The 17,525-nt window shown below is 38.3% G+C and overlaps 1 protein-coding gene and 1 long non-coding RNA gene across 4 annotated transcripts; one reads left to right on the top strand and one right to left on the bottom strand.

The window, feature by feature from the left end:
• Positions 1 to 34: 34 nt before the first annotated feature.
• Positions 35 to 16,153, top strand: sirt7 (sirtuin 7). 3 transcript variants are annotated; one of them, XM_051694818.1, is made up of 11 exons: positions 38 to 148; positions 2,279 to 2,479; positions 4,498 to 4,635; positions 5,168 to 5,272; positions 6,152 to 6,222; positions 6,383 to 6,455; positions 6,537 to 6,635; positions 10,140 to 10,376; positions 12,329 to 12,409; positions 12,529 to 12,635; positions 14,482 to 16,153. In XM_051694818.1, exons 1-11 carry the CDS (start codon positions 44 to 46, stop codon positions 14,678 to 14,680), a joined length of 1,416 nt encoding a protein of 471 aa, XP_051550778.1. In that variant the 5' UTR covers positions 38 to 43; the 3' UTR covers positions 14,681 to 16,153. The 3 variants fall into 3 exon arrangements, with proteins under 3 accessions (XP_051550780.1, XP_051550778.1, XP_051550779.1); XM_051694819.1 differs by lacking the exon at positions 38 to 148 and adding an exon at positions 1,920 to 2,084; XM_051694820.1 differs by lacking the exon at positions 2,279 to 2,479 and having other exon boundaries at positions 35 to 148.
• On the bottom strand, positions 14,705 to 17,312 carry LOC127438912 (uncharacterized). Its single transcript, XR_007896824.1, has 3 exons — positions 17,000 to 17,312; positions 16,730 to 16,914; positions 14,705 to 16,564 (listed from the first exon to the last, which is right to left on the bottom strand). It is a non-coding gene; the product is annotated as an uncharacterized LOC127438912 (long non-coding RNA).
• Between the last annotated feature and the right edge of the window lie 213 nt (positions 17,313 to 17,525).

A 17,525-nucleotide genomic window follows, 5' to 3' on the forward strand; every position in this document is an offset into this window, starting at 1 on the left:
TTCAAATTTATGACGTTCAGTGACGTCACTGGTGATGTCCAGCATGGACGCGCACACAGACAGCGGCTGCTCTGCGCGAGCGGAGAGAAAAGCGCAAGAAAAAGCGAAAATAATCCAGCGCGAGGCCCAGAGACAAACAGTGAAGACGGTATGAACGTTAAACACTACATGTATAACTTATTAATACCGACTGTAGGCGAATAAATACAATTAAAGCAGTGCTGCCGGTAAGAACAGCTAATATAGCTTAGCTAAAATAGTGACGCTGAATCTTATTAAAAGCATGCCCAGGTCATATTTCATCTAAAAATAAAAATAAGAAAAACAATGTGTTATATTTTGCTTAAAGAATATTAATCCTTTTTTTTTTTTTTTTTTGACCATTTAGATGTTTGCATTGTGACATTATATCCATGAAAAGTATAAACTCATTACTGTAATGTACTTTTTTTTTTTTTTTTTTTTGTATAATATTGTTGCCAGTTTTCATTATTCTCAGTGCTGATTCTCATCGCAATACAGTAATTCTGAACTGTATTAGATTCAAAATGCTGTAGTACCATATTTTTATACCCGTAATTGAAAGAGAGTACAACAAACAGTAGCATGATGTGTAAATACGGCATAATTGAAATAATATATGAAGCTTTCAGAATCTTTGTTGTCATTTTGTTGCGTTTATTTTTTTTATCTATGTGTGGTGGCAAATGGGTGATTCTCACGAAAAAATGTCCTGGTCCTATTTTGTTCCTAAATCAAAAGAAATAATTGGTGACACTTTGCAATAGTAGTTCTTTCGTTAACATTAGTTTAGCATTAGGTATCATTAACAAACAATTAACAATATATTTTTGACTGCATTTATATTAATCTTTGCTAATGTTAGTTAAAACAAACACAACTGTTCATTGTTAGTTCATGTTAGTTTATTGTGCATTAATTAATGTTAACAAATACAACTTTTGATTTTAAAAATGTATTATTATCTGTTGAAATTAATATAAAAAAATTGTTATTCCTAAAAATGCTTGTTCATTGTTATTTTTTATTGTTATTGTTTTATTTTTTATTAACTATTGTTAAAAAATGTAACTTATTGTAAAGTGTTACAAAATAATTTAGAAATGTTATTTTGCATATAAAAATGAAACCTATTTTTAGAGCCATTAAGATTTTTTTTTTTTTTGACATTGTGACATTATTTGCATGACAGATACGCATATTTTACTCCCCAGTTCTCATTACCGTAATTTGATTAAATGATAGTCATTATGACATTCTCTTAGCCGCAATGTGAATTTTTTTTTAAAATTGTGAAGTATTTATACATCATAGTTGTACTCTCTTGTTACTGCCTCATGTTCAGTGATTTACATTTAAAAATCATTAAACAGCAGCATGTAATATTAGCATGTAGTATTACTGTTATACAGTTAAAAAAAAAGAAAGAAAAAAGATTGCAATATAGTAATGAGATTCATAATTGAAAACAGTGGGTATAATAAAAGTAAAACATCCAGGTGTCACAGTATGGAGAATTTTGGGTGGTAAAATGTGCTTAAGTGTCCTGAAAATAATGTCATAATGTCATCTTACTGGTCCTAATTGTAGGCTTCATTTTCTTTATGAAAAATATAATTTCTAATTTCTTTGTATTGATTTGGGGTTAAATATGACCAGGACATTTTCTTGACAGGTTTCATGAGGTTCACCCATATACTGTTACCACAGTTTACTGTAACAGTAATCAGGTGCACAGGTAGCTGTCAAAACCTGCTGGGCATTATTGCCTGCTGCACCTCCACCAGTGCCTTCAGTCCAGTTGAGGAGTTATCTGCTACATTATGCTGCTATTCATTGTAAAGCTACATTAAATGTAATAATGTTTTAATCATTATAATCAAAAGCATTATTCATGTTCTGCTCTCCTTGCATGGTCACTCTTTTCCTGTGATATGTGATACGATGTGTGGGATCATCAAGTGAAATCACAGTTAAGTGTGTGTGTCAGATCTTAATCTCCACCCTCTCTTCGCTGGGCATCACAGGAACAGTGCTTGACTAGTTTAATTCCTATCTCTCAGGTAGGTCCTTCAAGGTAGCCTGGAGAGGTGAGGTGTCCAAGTCACATCAGCTACTTACTGGGGTACCTCAGGGCTCAGTGCTTGGGCCACTTCTCTTCTCTAAATACACAACGTCACTGGGACCCATCATTCAGGCACATGGTTTCTCTTACCACTGCTACGCTGATGACACGCAACTCTTCTTGTCTTTCCAGCCCAACGACACCACAGTGACTGCTCAAATCTCTGCCTGCCTGGCAGACATCTCGGCCTGGATGAAGGAACACCACCTGCAACTTAATCCAGCCAAGACCGAACTCCTTGTCTTTCCGGCCAACCCTGCAGTTGAACAAAACATCACCGTGCAGCTGGGTGCAACTACAGTAACGCCTTCCAAAACAGTCAGAAATCTAGGGGTAACCATCGATAACAAATTAAATTTCACAGACCACATCTCAAAGACCGCAAGATCATGTAGATTTACACTCTACAATACCAGGAAGATAAGACCCTTCCTCTCTGAACATGCCACACAAATTCTTGTTCAGTCATTTGTCATAACTAGACTGGACTACTGTAATGCTCTCATTGCAGTCCTCCCTGCATGTGAAATTAGACCCCTGCAAATGATCCAGAATGCAGCAGCACGTCTGGTCTTTAATCAACCAAAGAGAGCACATGTTACACCACTCCTTGGGCCTTACAATATGCAACCAAACTTAAAACAAATAAAGAAAACCCAGCCTATTCAGCAGTTTTCCCACTTCAGCATTCAACAATATATGAAAAAAAAAAAACAAGTTTCATTCATCCATTTGGCCTACGTATAAAAACCCATCTGGAGAATCTGAAAGTGGATCTAAACAGTGTGGAACAGACACATTTCTGCAAAATTCCTCCATGGGATCTCAAAAAGCCTAAAATCCATCTAGATTTAACAAGGAATCAAAAATCCAAAACGCATCCGAATGATTTCCATCAACAATTTCTGGACATAAGAGCAGTATACACAACATATCCCAATATACACAGATGGATCTAAATCTGGAAATAAAGTGGCAGCAGCTTTTGCAACAAACCAACTGTGTCAGGGTATCCGCATCCCTGACCAAAGTTCAGTTTTCACTGCAGAGGCAAACGCTGTACTACTGGCACTGAAGTTTATTGAGGCTGCTCCACAACATTTACATTTTTATTTTTATTTTTATTTTTTTTATAATAACTGATTCAAAATCATGTCTTGAAGCATTGGAAGCTACTAAAACTGATCACCCAACAATCGTGAAGATTTTATCAAACTGTCATCTCTTGAAGCAAAGAGTTTTAATATTATTTTCTGCTGGGTACCTGGACACTTAGGAATCTCCGGTAATGAACAAGCAGACAGAGCTGCTAGAGAAGCACTATCTACTGAACCAGTAAAATACCCTATACCTTCCACAGATCTGAAACCAACTCTGAATGTATATATCAAAAACAAATGGCAGTTGGAGTGGGATCAATGTTTAAACAACAAATCACGAGAAATAAATCTTGTTGTTGGAACAAGATATGTGTTCCATTTTAATAATCGCTGGGATCAAGTCATTTATACACAGTGCCGGATAGGATATACAAGACTCACACACCAGTTTTTACTATCAGGAGAAAATTCACCAAAGTGCTCATCTTGTAAAAACCCACTATCCATTAAACATATTTTACTGGACTGTCATACCTATACACATCTGAGGAACCTGTATTATTCAGTTGAGTTTTTAATCAAGTGAATCCAAATTTAGTTTTAAGGTTTTTAGGAAAAATGAATCTTAAACACCTCATTTAACTTATTTAACTATTTTAAATAACTAAACCTGGTTCCCACCAATATAGCCATAGAAGCTGGCATGGTGTAAAAAAATTAAAGAAACAAACAAACACCACTCCTTTTCTCTTTTCACTGGCTGCCGGTTGATGCACGTATAAAGTTCAAGGCTCTGATGCTGGCATACAAAACAGTCACTGGGTCTGCTCCAGCATACCTAAAATCATTTCTGCAGAGCTACGTGCCCACTAGAAGCCTGCGGTCGGCTAAGGAACGTCGCCTTGTTGTACCAAAACACTTTCCTGGACTTTCGGCTTCATCATACCACGTTGGTGGAATGACCTTCCCAACTCCATCCGTGAAGCTGACTCACTTTCTGTCTTCAAATCACAGCTAAAAACACATCTTTTCCATGAGTCACTAAAAAAAAAAAAACTTTAAACTTGCACTTTAATCTTTTTTGAATGCTATTCTGATGCTAGTGAAACTTTGTATTATGGCACTTTTCGTACCACTGTCTCCTTAAGATGATTCGCTTATGTGTTCCTCTTCTGTAAGTCGCTTTGGATAAAAGTGTCTGCCAAATGAATAAATGTAAATGTGTGTGTGTGTGCGCGTGTGTGATGACAGATCTCCAAGGTCCTGCAGAAGTGTGAGGATGAGCGGACGCAGGAGGAGCGCGCACTGCTGCAGCTGCATCAGGACACCGTACAGGAGCTGAGCAGACGACAGACGCGCACACACCTGCTCAAGAGAAAACAAGAGGAGGTACATTTCATACAGACTCTTCAGAGATCAATGTGTTGGCCAGACCACATGAAATATTTGGCCATTCTGAAATTATCATGCCAGTCCATAACTATACCTGCTTGACAGATTAGCAGAAGTCTGTTCTTAGTCTGAGTATACATTTTCTTATTTTCAGCTATTTTTGGAGTGAATTTTAAGCACATATTGTGTAAAATGATAAAATAAATTTAATTGAATAAATGTTGTGTACATTTCACATGTATAATTTTATATGTACAATTTATATTTTATATATATTGTCTTTTTTCTATAATACATAATTCTGTGTTTTATGACAAATACTGTTGATATACAGTATTTTTCCATTATATAAGATTTCCGTGACCCTTCTCTCCAGATATAGGACCATTATTACAGATTACAGACATACAGTATGATTGCTACAGTAGACTCCTTTATATATGATGATAAATATACTCTGTCTGTTTATATTATCCTTCAGTCTCTTTCACTGTCACTGATCTTGTGAATGTGGTTCTGATGGTCACAGGTGTTTGATGATGTTGAGAATCTGAAGACTAAAGTGAAGCAGCTGGCAGAGGCAATACAGCAGGCCAAGCATGTTGTCATCTACACTGGAGCAGGAATCAGCACTGTAAGTGTCAGATCTTTCATTTCTGTAGGGCTGCTGATATATGTAAAAAAAATCGAACTTTCCAACTTTACCAATTTTTGTTACTTAAGTATAAATTATTATGTCATGACTCCTTATGTCATGACACAGAGTCATGACATAAGGAGTGGACTCGAAACTGGTTACGCTCCTTTGGAAACTTAATGGCCAAATACAAAGTGCATCAAAATCATTGTGATACTGGTTAATTTTATATTGCCAACAAAATAAAACTGAGTGTATCATAAATATTACCCATTATAAAATACATTACCAGTTACATGTTTGGGCTCACCCACTCATTCTTTATTATTATTATTATTGTTTCCACATTTTAGAATTGTATTAAGAATCACATTAGGAATTATAATAAGTCATCAAATCTATGAAATAACAAAAATCTAAGTATGGGAATTATGTAGTAGCCAGAACATGTTAAACACATCAAAGCTATGTTGTATTTGAGCTTCTTTGTCTAGATTTCAGCTCTGCACACTCTGATCGTTCTCTCAAGCCACTTCATGTGGTGCATCCTGGAATGCTTTTTAAATAGCATTGAAGGAGTTCTCATGTATGCTGGACACTTGTTCACTGCGTTTACTTCACTATCCACTCCAACTCATCTTAAAATAATAATAATAATAAAATAATCATACTTAGGAGACATTTATATATGTCTACACATCTGTTTTTAAACATTTAAATATTGTTTTTCAAGAATAAAAGGTTTTAGGAAATATAAATTCAGCTGGTCCAACTTTCGACTGGTAGTGTACATCTCTGCTACTTTGTGTTGGTGCTGTGTTTAATATGTAAGTTTATGGTCATCATCAAGTTTGTGTTTTCTGATGTCGTCTTCAGGCCGCTTCCATCCCAGATTATCGGGGTCCCAATGGGGTTTGGACTCAGCTGCAGAAGGGCCGATCTGTGAGGTGTGGGGTCCAGTTTGTTTGAACTTGACATTGACCTTCTCTGTCTAGAAATATGAATGTTTAATAGATAAGTACTTCATGTATTTATTTTTCAGCACTATTGGGTGTGTTCTGTTACCATATGCTGATATCTATCTGTCTGTTTGTGTATGTTTGTCAGTACATCAGACTTGAGTCGAGCTGAGCCCACTCTTACACATATGTGCATCTGGATGCTCCACAAAATGAAAATAGTGAGTGATGTCACACACAGCTGAAACACGTGATGTAAATGATCAATTCTAGAATCAGAATTACAGTTTGCATTTTTGCAGGTCCAGCATGTGGTTTCACAGAACTGTGACGGTCTTCACCTGCGCAGTGGACTGCCCAGACAAGCTCTCTCTGAACTTCATGGAAACATGTTCATCGAGGTTTGATAACATATGGATGAATTTATCCATCAGTCTTGACTTTAAAAGAGGTGCCCTAAAGGGAGGGGGTGGCTCAGGGACTGGCAAAAGCAAATTGTTGTTCGATTTCATGTTTAATAATGTTTAATGAAAGGAGTGCAAATTGGTACTCGATACACTTACAGTTAGATTTTCATTAAAACATGCAATATGTAATCCAAAAGATTAGAGACCTAAAAATGTAGTTTAAAATATTACATTGCTGATTGCAATTTTAGTTGTGTAACTTGTAAACAGTAACAGATTGCATTTCATAAGTTATCTACCCAACGCTGAATATGGTTGATTTGTCTGGATTAATTTGTGAAACTCAGAGAAGCTGCACAATTTATATTTGTCAACAAAACTCATTTCAAGCATTTAAGCAAAAGTAATTAAACCAAAATTGAGAAATATAAATTCACTAAGTCCAAACTTTTAACTGGTAGTGTGTTGGTTCTGTGTATAATATACAAGTTTATGTTCATCATAATTTTGTTTTAAAGGATTGCCTGAAGATTTTAAATTTGTTCAAGTGTTCTGCACGGAATTGTTTTTCACCTGTTCTGTGAATTTTATTCTACACCTCAAGAATTTCACTCATTTCAGATGTAAAATGATTTTATTTATGCTGAAACACTGAATATGAACTGATTTACTGGTATAAAGTTGAAAAGAAATGATTTGCAGAAATGTGTCATTCTTCCAACACCGCTTCCCATAAATAAATAACAAATTAGCAATTTTTTACTTTTCAAACTCCTAATGATAATACTACTCTCAGCACACTGACACCGACAACTCTTAGGAGTACCAGCTGTTCGGAAACTAGTCTTAGGAATGCCACCTGCTCACACCGACAACTCTTGGGAATACCCACCACCCCCACAGACAACTCTTCGGAATATCGCCCGCTCCCGCAGACAACTCTTGGTTAAAACGTCAGCTTCCGCCAACAAATCTTAAGAATTCCCGCAACTCTCGCAGACAGCTGTTAGGAATATAGCTCATCCTTGCAGAATACTCTTTGAAATGGCGTCCACTCCTGCGAAAACTAAACTCAGCAAGAAAAGAAACGTCCTTTCACTTTCAACTGCTTTTATTTTCATCTTAACATATATACATATTTGTATGAATATAAAAAGATTCAACAACTAAGACATAAACTGAACAAGTTTCACAGACTTGTGACTAACAGAAATGGAATAATGTGTCCCTGAACGGGGGGGGGATCAAAATCAAAAGTAACAGTCAGTATCTGGTGTGGCCACCAGCTGCATTAAGTACTGCAGTGCATCTCCTCCTCATGGACTGCACCATATTTGCCAGTTCTTGCTGTGAGATGTTACCCCACTCTTCCACCAAGGCACTTGCAAGTTCCCGGACATTTCTGGGGGGAATGGCCCTAGTCCTCACCCTCACCCTCCGATCCAACAGGTCCCAGACGTGCTCGATGGGATTGAGATCCGGGCTCTTCGCTGGCCATGGCAGAACACTGACATTCCTGTCTTGCAGGAAATCACGCACAGAACGAGCAGTATGGTTGGTGGCATTGTCATGCTGGAGGGTCATGTCAGGATGAGCCTGCAGGAAGGGTACCACATGAGGGAGGAGGATGTTTTCCCTGTAACGCACAGCGTTGAGATTGCCTGCAATGACAACAAGCTCAGTCCGATGATGCTGTGACACACCGCCCCAGACCAAGACGGACCCTCCACCTCCAAATTGATCCCACTCCAGAGTACAGGCCTCGGTGTAACGCTCATTCCTTCGATGATAAATGCGAGTCCGACAATCACCCCTGGTGACACAAAACCGCAACTCGTCAGTGAAGAGCACTTTTTGCCAGTCCTGTCTGGTCCAGCGAAGGTGGGTTTGTGCCCATAGGAGACGTTGTTGCCGGTGATGTCTGGTAAGGACCTGCCTTACAACAGGCCTACAAACCCTCAGTCCAGCCTCTCTCAGCCTATTGCGGACAGTCTGAGCACTGATGGAGGGATTGTGCGTTCCTGGTGTAACTCGGGCAGTTGTTGTTGCCATCCTGTACCTGTCCTGCAGGTGTGATATTCGGATGTACTGATCCCGTGCAGGTGTTGTTACACGTGGTCTGCCACTGTGAGGACGATCAGCTGTCCTTCCTGTCTCCCTGTAGTGCTGTCTTAGGCGTCTCACAGTATGGACATTGCTATTTATTGCCCTGGCCACATTTGCAGTCCTCATGCCTCCATGCAGCATACCTAAGGCACATTCACGCTGATGAGCAGGGACCCTGGGCATCTTTCTTTTGGTGTTTTTCAGAGTCAGTAGAAAGGTCTCTTTAGTGCCCTAAGTTTTTATAACTGTGACCTTAATTGCCTACCGTCTGAAAGCTATTAGTTTCTTAACGACCGTTCCACAGGTGCATGTTCGTTAATTGTTTGTGGTTCATTGAACAAACATGGAAAACATTGTTTAAACCATTTACAATAAAGATCTGTAAAGTTATTTTGATTTTTACAAAATTATCTTTAAAATACAGTGTCCTGAAAAAGGGACATTTCTTTTTTTGCTGAGTTTATTTGGAATATCACATGCTCCCGCATGACTGCCAGATGACTCTTAGGAATGCCATCTGCTCACGCAACCAACTCTTAGGAATGCCACCTGCTGCCACCCACAAATATTAGGAATAATGCCCGCTCCTGCTAACAAGTTTAAGGAATAACCACCACTCCCGCAGACAACTCCTAGGAATGCCGCCAGCTCCCGCCAACAGGTCTTAGGAATGTTGCCCGCTCCTTCAGACAACTCTTTGGAATACCGCCCGTTCCCACAAACAAGTCTTAGGAATGCTGCCCCCTCTCACTGACAACTCTTAGTAATGCTGTCTGCTCTCTTAGATAACTCTAATGGCACGGTCACATTTAGCTTTGAACAGCAAAATTCAGCAGGTGTTGACGGCATGGGCGGATGTTGAGCGCGTGTCAAAAAACAGCAAAAAAATTGACAAGCAGCCTCTTTTTAATGCTGCACTGTATACTGTGTGAGAGTGAAGTTCAAAGGAAACTCACCGCTAAAATAATATCTTTATCCATTGTGAATATTCAGTGTAGCTGTGTACGAAGCACCACACAGAGGTAACTGCCAAACCGAGTAACTTCCTATTGGTCAACGTGGCGAATTCACCTGTCAAAGTTCACCTAACTTTAACTCCACGTGAAATCCGAGAGGGGAAATTCTTCGCCAACGGATGTCCATTGTACAAAATTAAAGATCGTGCAGACTCTCATTGAGATTACCTGCTGACAACTCTTAGAATACCACCCTCGACCACCTACAAGGAATATCATCCAGAAATCCTAGCATTACCCTAACCAAAGGGAATACTGATTTATGCTGTTCATCAGAGAGTACTTATAGCTGTTTGTAAATGTTTTAATAGTTTGACATCTGTGTGTAACAGTGTAAATCCTTCTGACCCCCTGTAATCTCCATTTGTCACACAAGGTGTGTGTTTCCTGCACTCCAGCACGCGAATTCATCAGATTGTTTGACGTGACGGAGCATACAGCTCTGCATAGACACGGGACCGGTCGTCTGTGTCCACACTGCAGAATGGAGCTCAGAGACACCATTGTGCATTTCGGTGAACGTGGCACCCTGGAACAACCGCTCAACTGGACAGGAGCAGCTGAAGCCGCACAGCAGGCTGATGTGATCCTCTCTTTGGGATCCAGTTTAAAGGTGAGGAGGGGAAACATGCTGATTCCAGAAGATTGGGGCAGGTTTCAGCTTGTTTAGGTTCCCATCATTAATGGTGCATTAGTAGGAACTCATCCTGTTCTAATGTGTCCCAGTTGTACCGCGGCTGGTGTCAGTAGATTTGCATGTCACTAAGGCATTGCACAAACCCTAAAGTTGCAAAGGATAGATTTAAACTTCCAACCACTGATTTATAATATATAACTGGATTGCTGATGACATCAAAACAGCGAAGCCACTGAACCGCCATTTTGCTATGCCCAAACATTCCATGGTGCCTATTGACTTAATAAAAAATCTTCTGTTTTCAATGAGTAAACATTAGTCATTCAGTCACCGATTTTATATCTGAAATCTGCCTGTACATCCCTACAATGCAAAATTCCCACATATGTAATTATTTATTTAAAGACAGGATTTTTCCTGTTTCTTGAAAGCCTGAGCGAGTTATGTGTATCTATATCAAACAGTATCCACCTCTGAGAAACTTTAGTGGCAAACAGATCAGCTGAATGTAAACAAGTTCACTGAAACTGAGGTAAGATACAGACATTTTCAGACATATTTATTGCAAACATCCAAGTGTTTGAGTTAATTAATGTTAATGTTTTTAATGTTGTCATCAAAAAGTGCCTTTTTCTCGCGGTGAATAAGAGCGCACACTCTCTCTATCTCTGTCACACATGCGCACCAGGCGTGCCAGAGAGGGAGACATGCAAAGCAAACTGGTTAAAATTAAACTGATACACTAGGTTTAAATGGCAAATGAACACGTAATTTATGACATGTATCCATGTCTGACTACAGAGAGCGTTTCAATATGAAAACAGGCAAAGTTTTTTAGGAGAATAAAAAAGATTTGGACTTTTTTAAGGACCCTCCGAGGTAAAGGATATATTGTCACCACAAATCAAGCAAATATTACAGCTTTTCCTACTTTACAACTTGTGGACAGTTTTGCCACTTCCAACTGTCATATCCAGAGGTCGGAGACGGTAAAACGGGGGCATTTTCACCTGTCAGTCATTAATGCTCTATGACAGTTTGGGCATACCAAGATGGCCGCTCAAACCCTTCCAGTGACTTCACCTCCTGCTGGCAGTTTACCATTGCGTTAGCAATCCAGTTCAAATCTGTGCTTCCAATACACAATAGCAGTGAGAGATTTAATGCTAAACGCACAACCATTGACAATCTAATGGGACCACCATCTCCTCTCTGCAGTGGGTAAAGGCTCTTTGTGAAAGAAATGTTAATTTATACCAACCAATACTGATAAAATTTGTCTTTTCATTTTGTCATATACAATTAGTCATTTATTTTTAATGCAGTTGATAACTTGTCAAATTAAAAGTATAATTCTGATCAATGCTAAATACTATTAATTATGTGAAATGTGTATTTAAGCAGTTAAGTATTTTTACTTTTATATGGCACATTTTTCAGGCTTCAGAAGTGTTACGTTATACAACACGTGAGGATGTGTATTCAACAATTCGTTACATGTCTGATAAGTTCAAACAGCTGAAAATCCTGAAATTGATTTTGTCCACTTTTCAATAAAGAACCACCCCCCCCAATGTTCCCCAGAACTATTTAGATAAATAATGAATCTAGAGAATAGTTGGAGATGGGGTGGAGGTGGGATGTCAGGAGAGTTGTCACAGGAAGCAGGTAAGTAGTGGCTTATATACTCCTACTTGCGGGCGGTGATTTGTCAAATTAAAATTAACATGCTCCTCCTGAACCTCTGTTAATTAACTCCATATGGAAGCTCAGTTGCTTGGTGTGTAATGTCACAATCATTTCATCTATATGACATGTTAAATGTTTATCATATCACAGTTCAAATCACAGTATTTGTCAAAATAATCACAATATAATTTTTTTTTTTAATTGTGCAGCTAATATCATGTGTTGTCTTTCTCCGTAAGGTGTTGAAGAAATATTCCTGCTTATGGTGTATGAACAGACCACCAAATAAAAGACCAAAGTTGTACATTGTGAATCTGCAGGTGACGTCTCTGTTCATAAAGCCTAAAAGTGTTTTTTAAGTCAAAAAACACTTTTTATTAACATTATTTAGCAGCTTAATACTGATATCTTTTTTTTTTTTTTTTTTTTTTTATCATAGTGGACTCCAAAAGATAACATAGCTACTCTGAAGATTCATGGGAAGTGTGATGCTGTAATGGGTCTACTCATGGAGGAGCTGGGCTTTGAGATTCCAGTCTACAACAGGCAAGACCATGTCTTAAGAAATATAATATACAATATATTTACCTACGATACTGTTAATTAAGCGTTAAGGAACAAGAGGTTGTGCTATATTATGAATATAGTCACAGTGAAAGGGTGTTGTTAGGCACGAAATTCTGCAAAGTGTCTAATACATTTTTTATAAAAGTTAATAAAAATATTTTAAGTGTACACATTTTCATTTCAATTTTAAAGGAATAGTGAACCCAAAAATGAAACTTCTCTCATTTTTCACTTACCCTGATGCTATCCCAGATGTGTATGACAGTCTTTCTTCAGCAGAACACAAATGTTGAAGCTTTGTATGTCATTATAATGTAAGTAAACGGGTGCCTTCAGGCTGCTGGCTATTTGATGTTCCAAAATGCATATTTAGGCAGCATAAAAGTAATCCACACGTCTCCAGTCGATCAATAAATGTCTTCTGAAGCAAATCGATAGGTTGGTGTAAGAAACAAATCGATAATTAAAACTTTAACTTTAAAAAATTGCTTCCTGCCAGCAGTCGACGCATCAGTAACATAAGCGATATGACGTGTTCACGCGCGAAGTCGGAAGCGCGCACTTTGTATACAACAGAGGAACGAATGTCATGCTAGAGTTTGAAACAGCATCCCAGCGCTGGGCTGAAGCAACGTTTTAATGTTAAAAATGTTTTAATTATCGATTTGTTTCAGAAGACATTAATTGATTGACTCGAGTCGTGTGGATTACTTTTATGCTGCCTATGCCTTTTGGACCGTCAAATAGCCAGCAGCCTGATGGTACCCGTTTACTTACAATATAAGGACCTACAGAGCTTCAACATTTTTCTAAAAATCTTAATTTGTGTTCTGCCGAATAAAAACAGTCATACACATCTGGGATGGCATCAGGGTAAGTGAATAATGAGAGAATTTTTGGATTAACTAATCTAATTCCTGAAGCGTCATCCTTCCGCTTGAAGATATAGTCCCTGACATATAAAGATTAAAAGGATAGTTCACCCAAAAATGAAAATTCTCTCATGATTTACTCACCCTCCTGGCATCCCAGATGTGTGACTTACTTTCTTCTGCAGAACACAAATTAAGATTTTAAAAAAATATTTTGGCTCTGTAGGTCCTCACAATGAAATGGGTGCCAACATTTTGAAGCTCCAAAATCTGCATAAAGGCAGCATGAAAGTAATCCATATGAATCCAGTGGTTAAATCCATGTGTTCAGACACGATATGATAGGTGTGGGTGAGAAACAGAGCAATATAGTCGTTTTTATCGTAAATTCTCCTCTGCCCAGTAGGGAGTGATATGCATTAAGACTGTGAATCACCAAACACAGGAGAAGGGGAAAGTGAAACTGAAGTGGAGTTTGACTGAGCTGGGAGGAGAATTTATAGTAAAAAATGACTTAAAAATCGATCTGTCTCTCGCCCACACCTATCACATCGCTTCAGAAGACATTGATTTAACCACTGGAGTCTTATGGATTACTTTTAAGTTGTGGATAAGATATGTGGATTTTGGAACTTCAAAATGTTGGCACCCATTCACTTGCATTGTACGAACCTACAGAGCTGAGAAATTTCTTCTAAAAATCTTTGTTTGTGTTCTGCAGATGAAAGAAACTCGTACACATCTGGGATGGCATGAGGGTGAGTAAATGATGAGAGAATTAAAATTTTTGGGTGAACTATTCCTTTAATAGATGGTCTCTATGGGTACCGTGCAGTAATATACACAGTAGTTGTCGTATGTTTTAACATGACTGAAACACTGTATTGACCAATCAGCAGGATCTGAACTATCCGTTTTATAATTATTAACATTCTGTTCCTCAAAAATAACAGACCAAAAGACCCCATCTTCAGCCTGGCCACACCACTAAGTGCAGAAGAGAAGGATAGTCATAGTCGTAAAGAGATAGCGCCTCCTGTTCTGGAGGATGTTTCAAAAGCCCCACAGGTCCAAGAAGGCAGTACAGTGGTTCAAGGCGGCTGGTTTGGAAGAGGATACTCCAAAGCAATAAAGAAAAAGAAAGCAATGTAATAAAGCCGAAAAGCAGGGCATGTTCCTAAAGCCCAGTATGCCACACAGTCACTCACACAGCCATTATATGTTCACTTTGGACAAAGAATTCATAACAGCTCTGGTTAAATGTTTTCAGTAGGCCGTTACAGATCTAAATATGTTACAACCACATAGGTTAAGTTTAGCTGCTATTCTAAAAAAGATATAGCTTGTAGTAGAGCAAGACCTCTTCAGTGGACCAAAGAAGAGGTTTATCTGTGAGCAGTTTGTCAGGTTTACAATGATGGTTTAGTTTTGCTAGGTGCACTTTAACTCAACTCTCAGGTTTTAAAATAAGCAATATGTGATTCTCATGGCAGCAGTTAAACACCACATTGATGAGATCAACAGACTAAAGTTTTTTTTGTTTTTGTTTAGCAGAATGTCCAGAATCCTTTTTCCATAATGGCGATTGGGGATGTCGAGCTCCAGAAATAGTATTGTTTTGGAGTCATTTGATAGCTTCCTTTGAGGAACAAACCCAAATTTGAGCCATTACTTACTGATAATCTTCCCCTCCGCTGCAGCTCTTAAATTTCACGTGTTTTGGTTTGACATCATTGATGGCAAAAACCAGTGGTTTGCACATATCTTGTAAAATTATGAATATACACATGAGAATGAGATATTAGAGCTGCACAGATGGGAAGATTTTCGGTGAATAACAGCAAAAAATTGGGTTTGTTCATCACACAAAGCTTCCGAAGACTTGGAATATATCGCATAATGTTTGTGGACTACTTTTGTGGTGCTTGAATGGTGTTTCTTTGTCCTTTTTGGAGCTTGACAGACCCTGGTCACTGAATGGAAAGAAGCAGCATAAATATTTTGCTTAATAACTTTTGTGTTCCACAGAAGAAATGTTTGGAACGATGTGAGGATGAATAAATAATGACAGAATTGTTCCTTTTGAGAATATTGTTAAATATAATTAAGTCAGTTACTGGATTGAGTAAAAATGTATGCTTTTTTCAGTCATTTAAATGTTATCCACTATTAGAGTTATTGCTCCTTCGCCAAATGAGAAGTATATATTTCAATAAAATCAAATGTTTATGCTGACCTTTAACAAATGGTGTTATAACTAATAACAAATGTACTTTATCTCTGCATACAAGACACACAACCTCACAAGTGGAAATCATTACTATAACTAAATTATAGTTACAATTATAAATAATTATAAAAAAATTAATTGAACCAAGTCAAATGTAAGTTTGCACAGATGTGCTAGCAGTTTAAAGTATATGAGGTATATGTTGTGTATGTTTTGACAGCTGTGAGTGCCATTTTGCACTGATTTTATGAACATTTTGTTGTGTCCCAGTTTACACGGGCATTATATTTAAGACGTTTGGATTTCTACATACTACTGTATAGACAACTTGTGTTTTGAGGGTTTACATGATGTATTTTTGTGTATTTAAAATAAAAGATGGAAAATGGACCTTCCTGAACGTCTTGCTACATTTACATCTGTCACATTCTGAAACATGATGGTCTTTCATAACCAACATCTGCCACTGGAATGACATTGTATGTTTCATTGTTTCAAATGTTGGAATCACAATCATTTTGGCCCCAAAAAGAGGATGTTCGAGATGGCGTTTCAGTGTGGCCTCATTCCAGTGATTTGTATTTAACTGTCAGTTTTGAGTATATTTATTGTTTTGATGAGTTCTGGGAAGGTTGTTTTCTGGAAGTATCCTTGGTCTGCGAATTTTCGTAAATCTGTCTTCAGTACAGCAGTCACTTCCTGCTGCTCTTCCCAAGGCAAGAAAGGGTCGTCTGTGGATCCAAACTGAAGGATGTGCCTCACGTTTGCTCGGATCTTTTCCCACTCCCATGGCCGACTGAAACATCCTGAGTGAGATGAGAGAAGTGTGTGTCAGCAGCACACTAGCACTTTAAAATCACAGATAAACTGGTATTTAAACAACCCCACTCTCACGCTCATTCTCATTTCCCAGATCTAAGGTGTATGCAACCACCAGAATGAGAGCATACACTCGGTGTGTTTCTTTATACCTGAACAGCAGCACAGAATACCAACGTCACTTTAACACATCACTTCAGTTTAGGTTGGGAATGTCATCAGAGGAATCATTCGTAATGCCCTGCAGAGGCCCATGAACTGTGTCCAATGATAACGGTCTCTTCATCACATTTCAATTCCTCCATAAACGGAAGCTAAATGCTCTCTCTGGTCGTCACTGTTAGTTAAAACAAAATGTACTACAGCAGAGAAATATATGATTTAGACCTCAATAAATCTAGAGTCATGCAAATTCTGCCTACCAGGATGTGGCTTGTTCTTCAGCATATACGTCGGATATCAGCAGAGATTATTAACAAATAGACACCAGTCAGTTTAGGTTAAAGGTGCTATTTGTAAGATTGACAACAAGCGTTTGAAATGGGTACTGCAATATTGGAGAGTTGTCTGCCCCGCCCCAGACTCGAAGCTCATGGGTTGCCAGAATGAGGACACGAAACAGGAACGAGCGAATCTGAATCAAGCGACGAATTTTACACTGTAAGTTGATCAGCTAATGTATACGTCTGCAATGTTTTTATTGTTTGAAAATTATAAACCAGCTCGTGTGGATTTTTTTCGAGATCCAGTTCGTTTGCTGGCTTCCATGGCTGCAGCATGCAGTGTTGTTTGCCTGCATACTTGTTCAAATCTGGCAATCCGGCGGTGTCGAAATACTACTGGTGAGTGGGCAGTGGGCGGGATCACAAAGGCCAAAACATAAACAGAAATTCCGGACCAGAATGGAAACTTCAAAGTAGAATATACTGGCTGTAGCATTGTTATCGG

The sequence above is a fragment of the Myxocyprinus asiaticus genome, chromosome 50, assembly GCF_019703515.2.
Source record: "Myxocyprinus asiaticus isolate MX2 ecotype Aquarium Trade chromosome 50, UBuf_Myxa_2, whole genome shotgun sequence".
NCBI classification, from domain to species: domain Eukaryota; kingdom Metazoa; phylum Chordata; class Actinopteri; order Cypriniformes; family Catostomidae; genus Myxocyprinus; species Myxocyprinus asiaticus.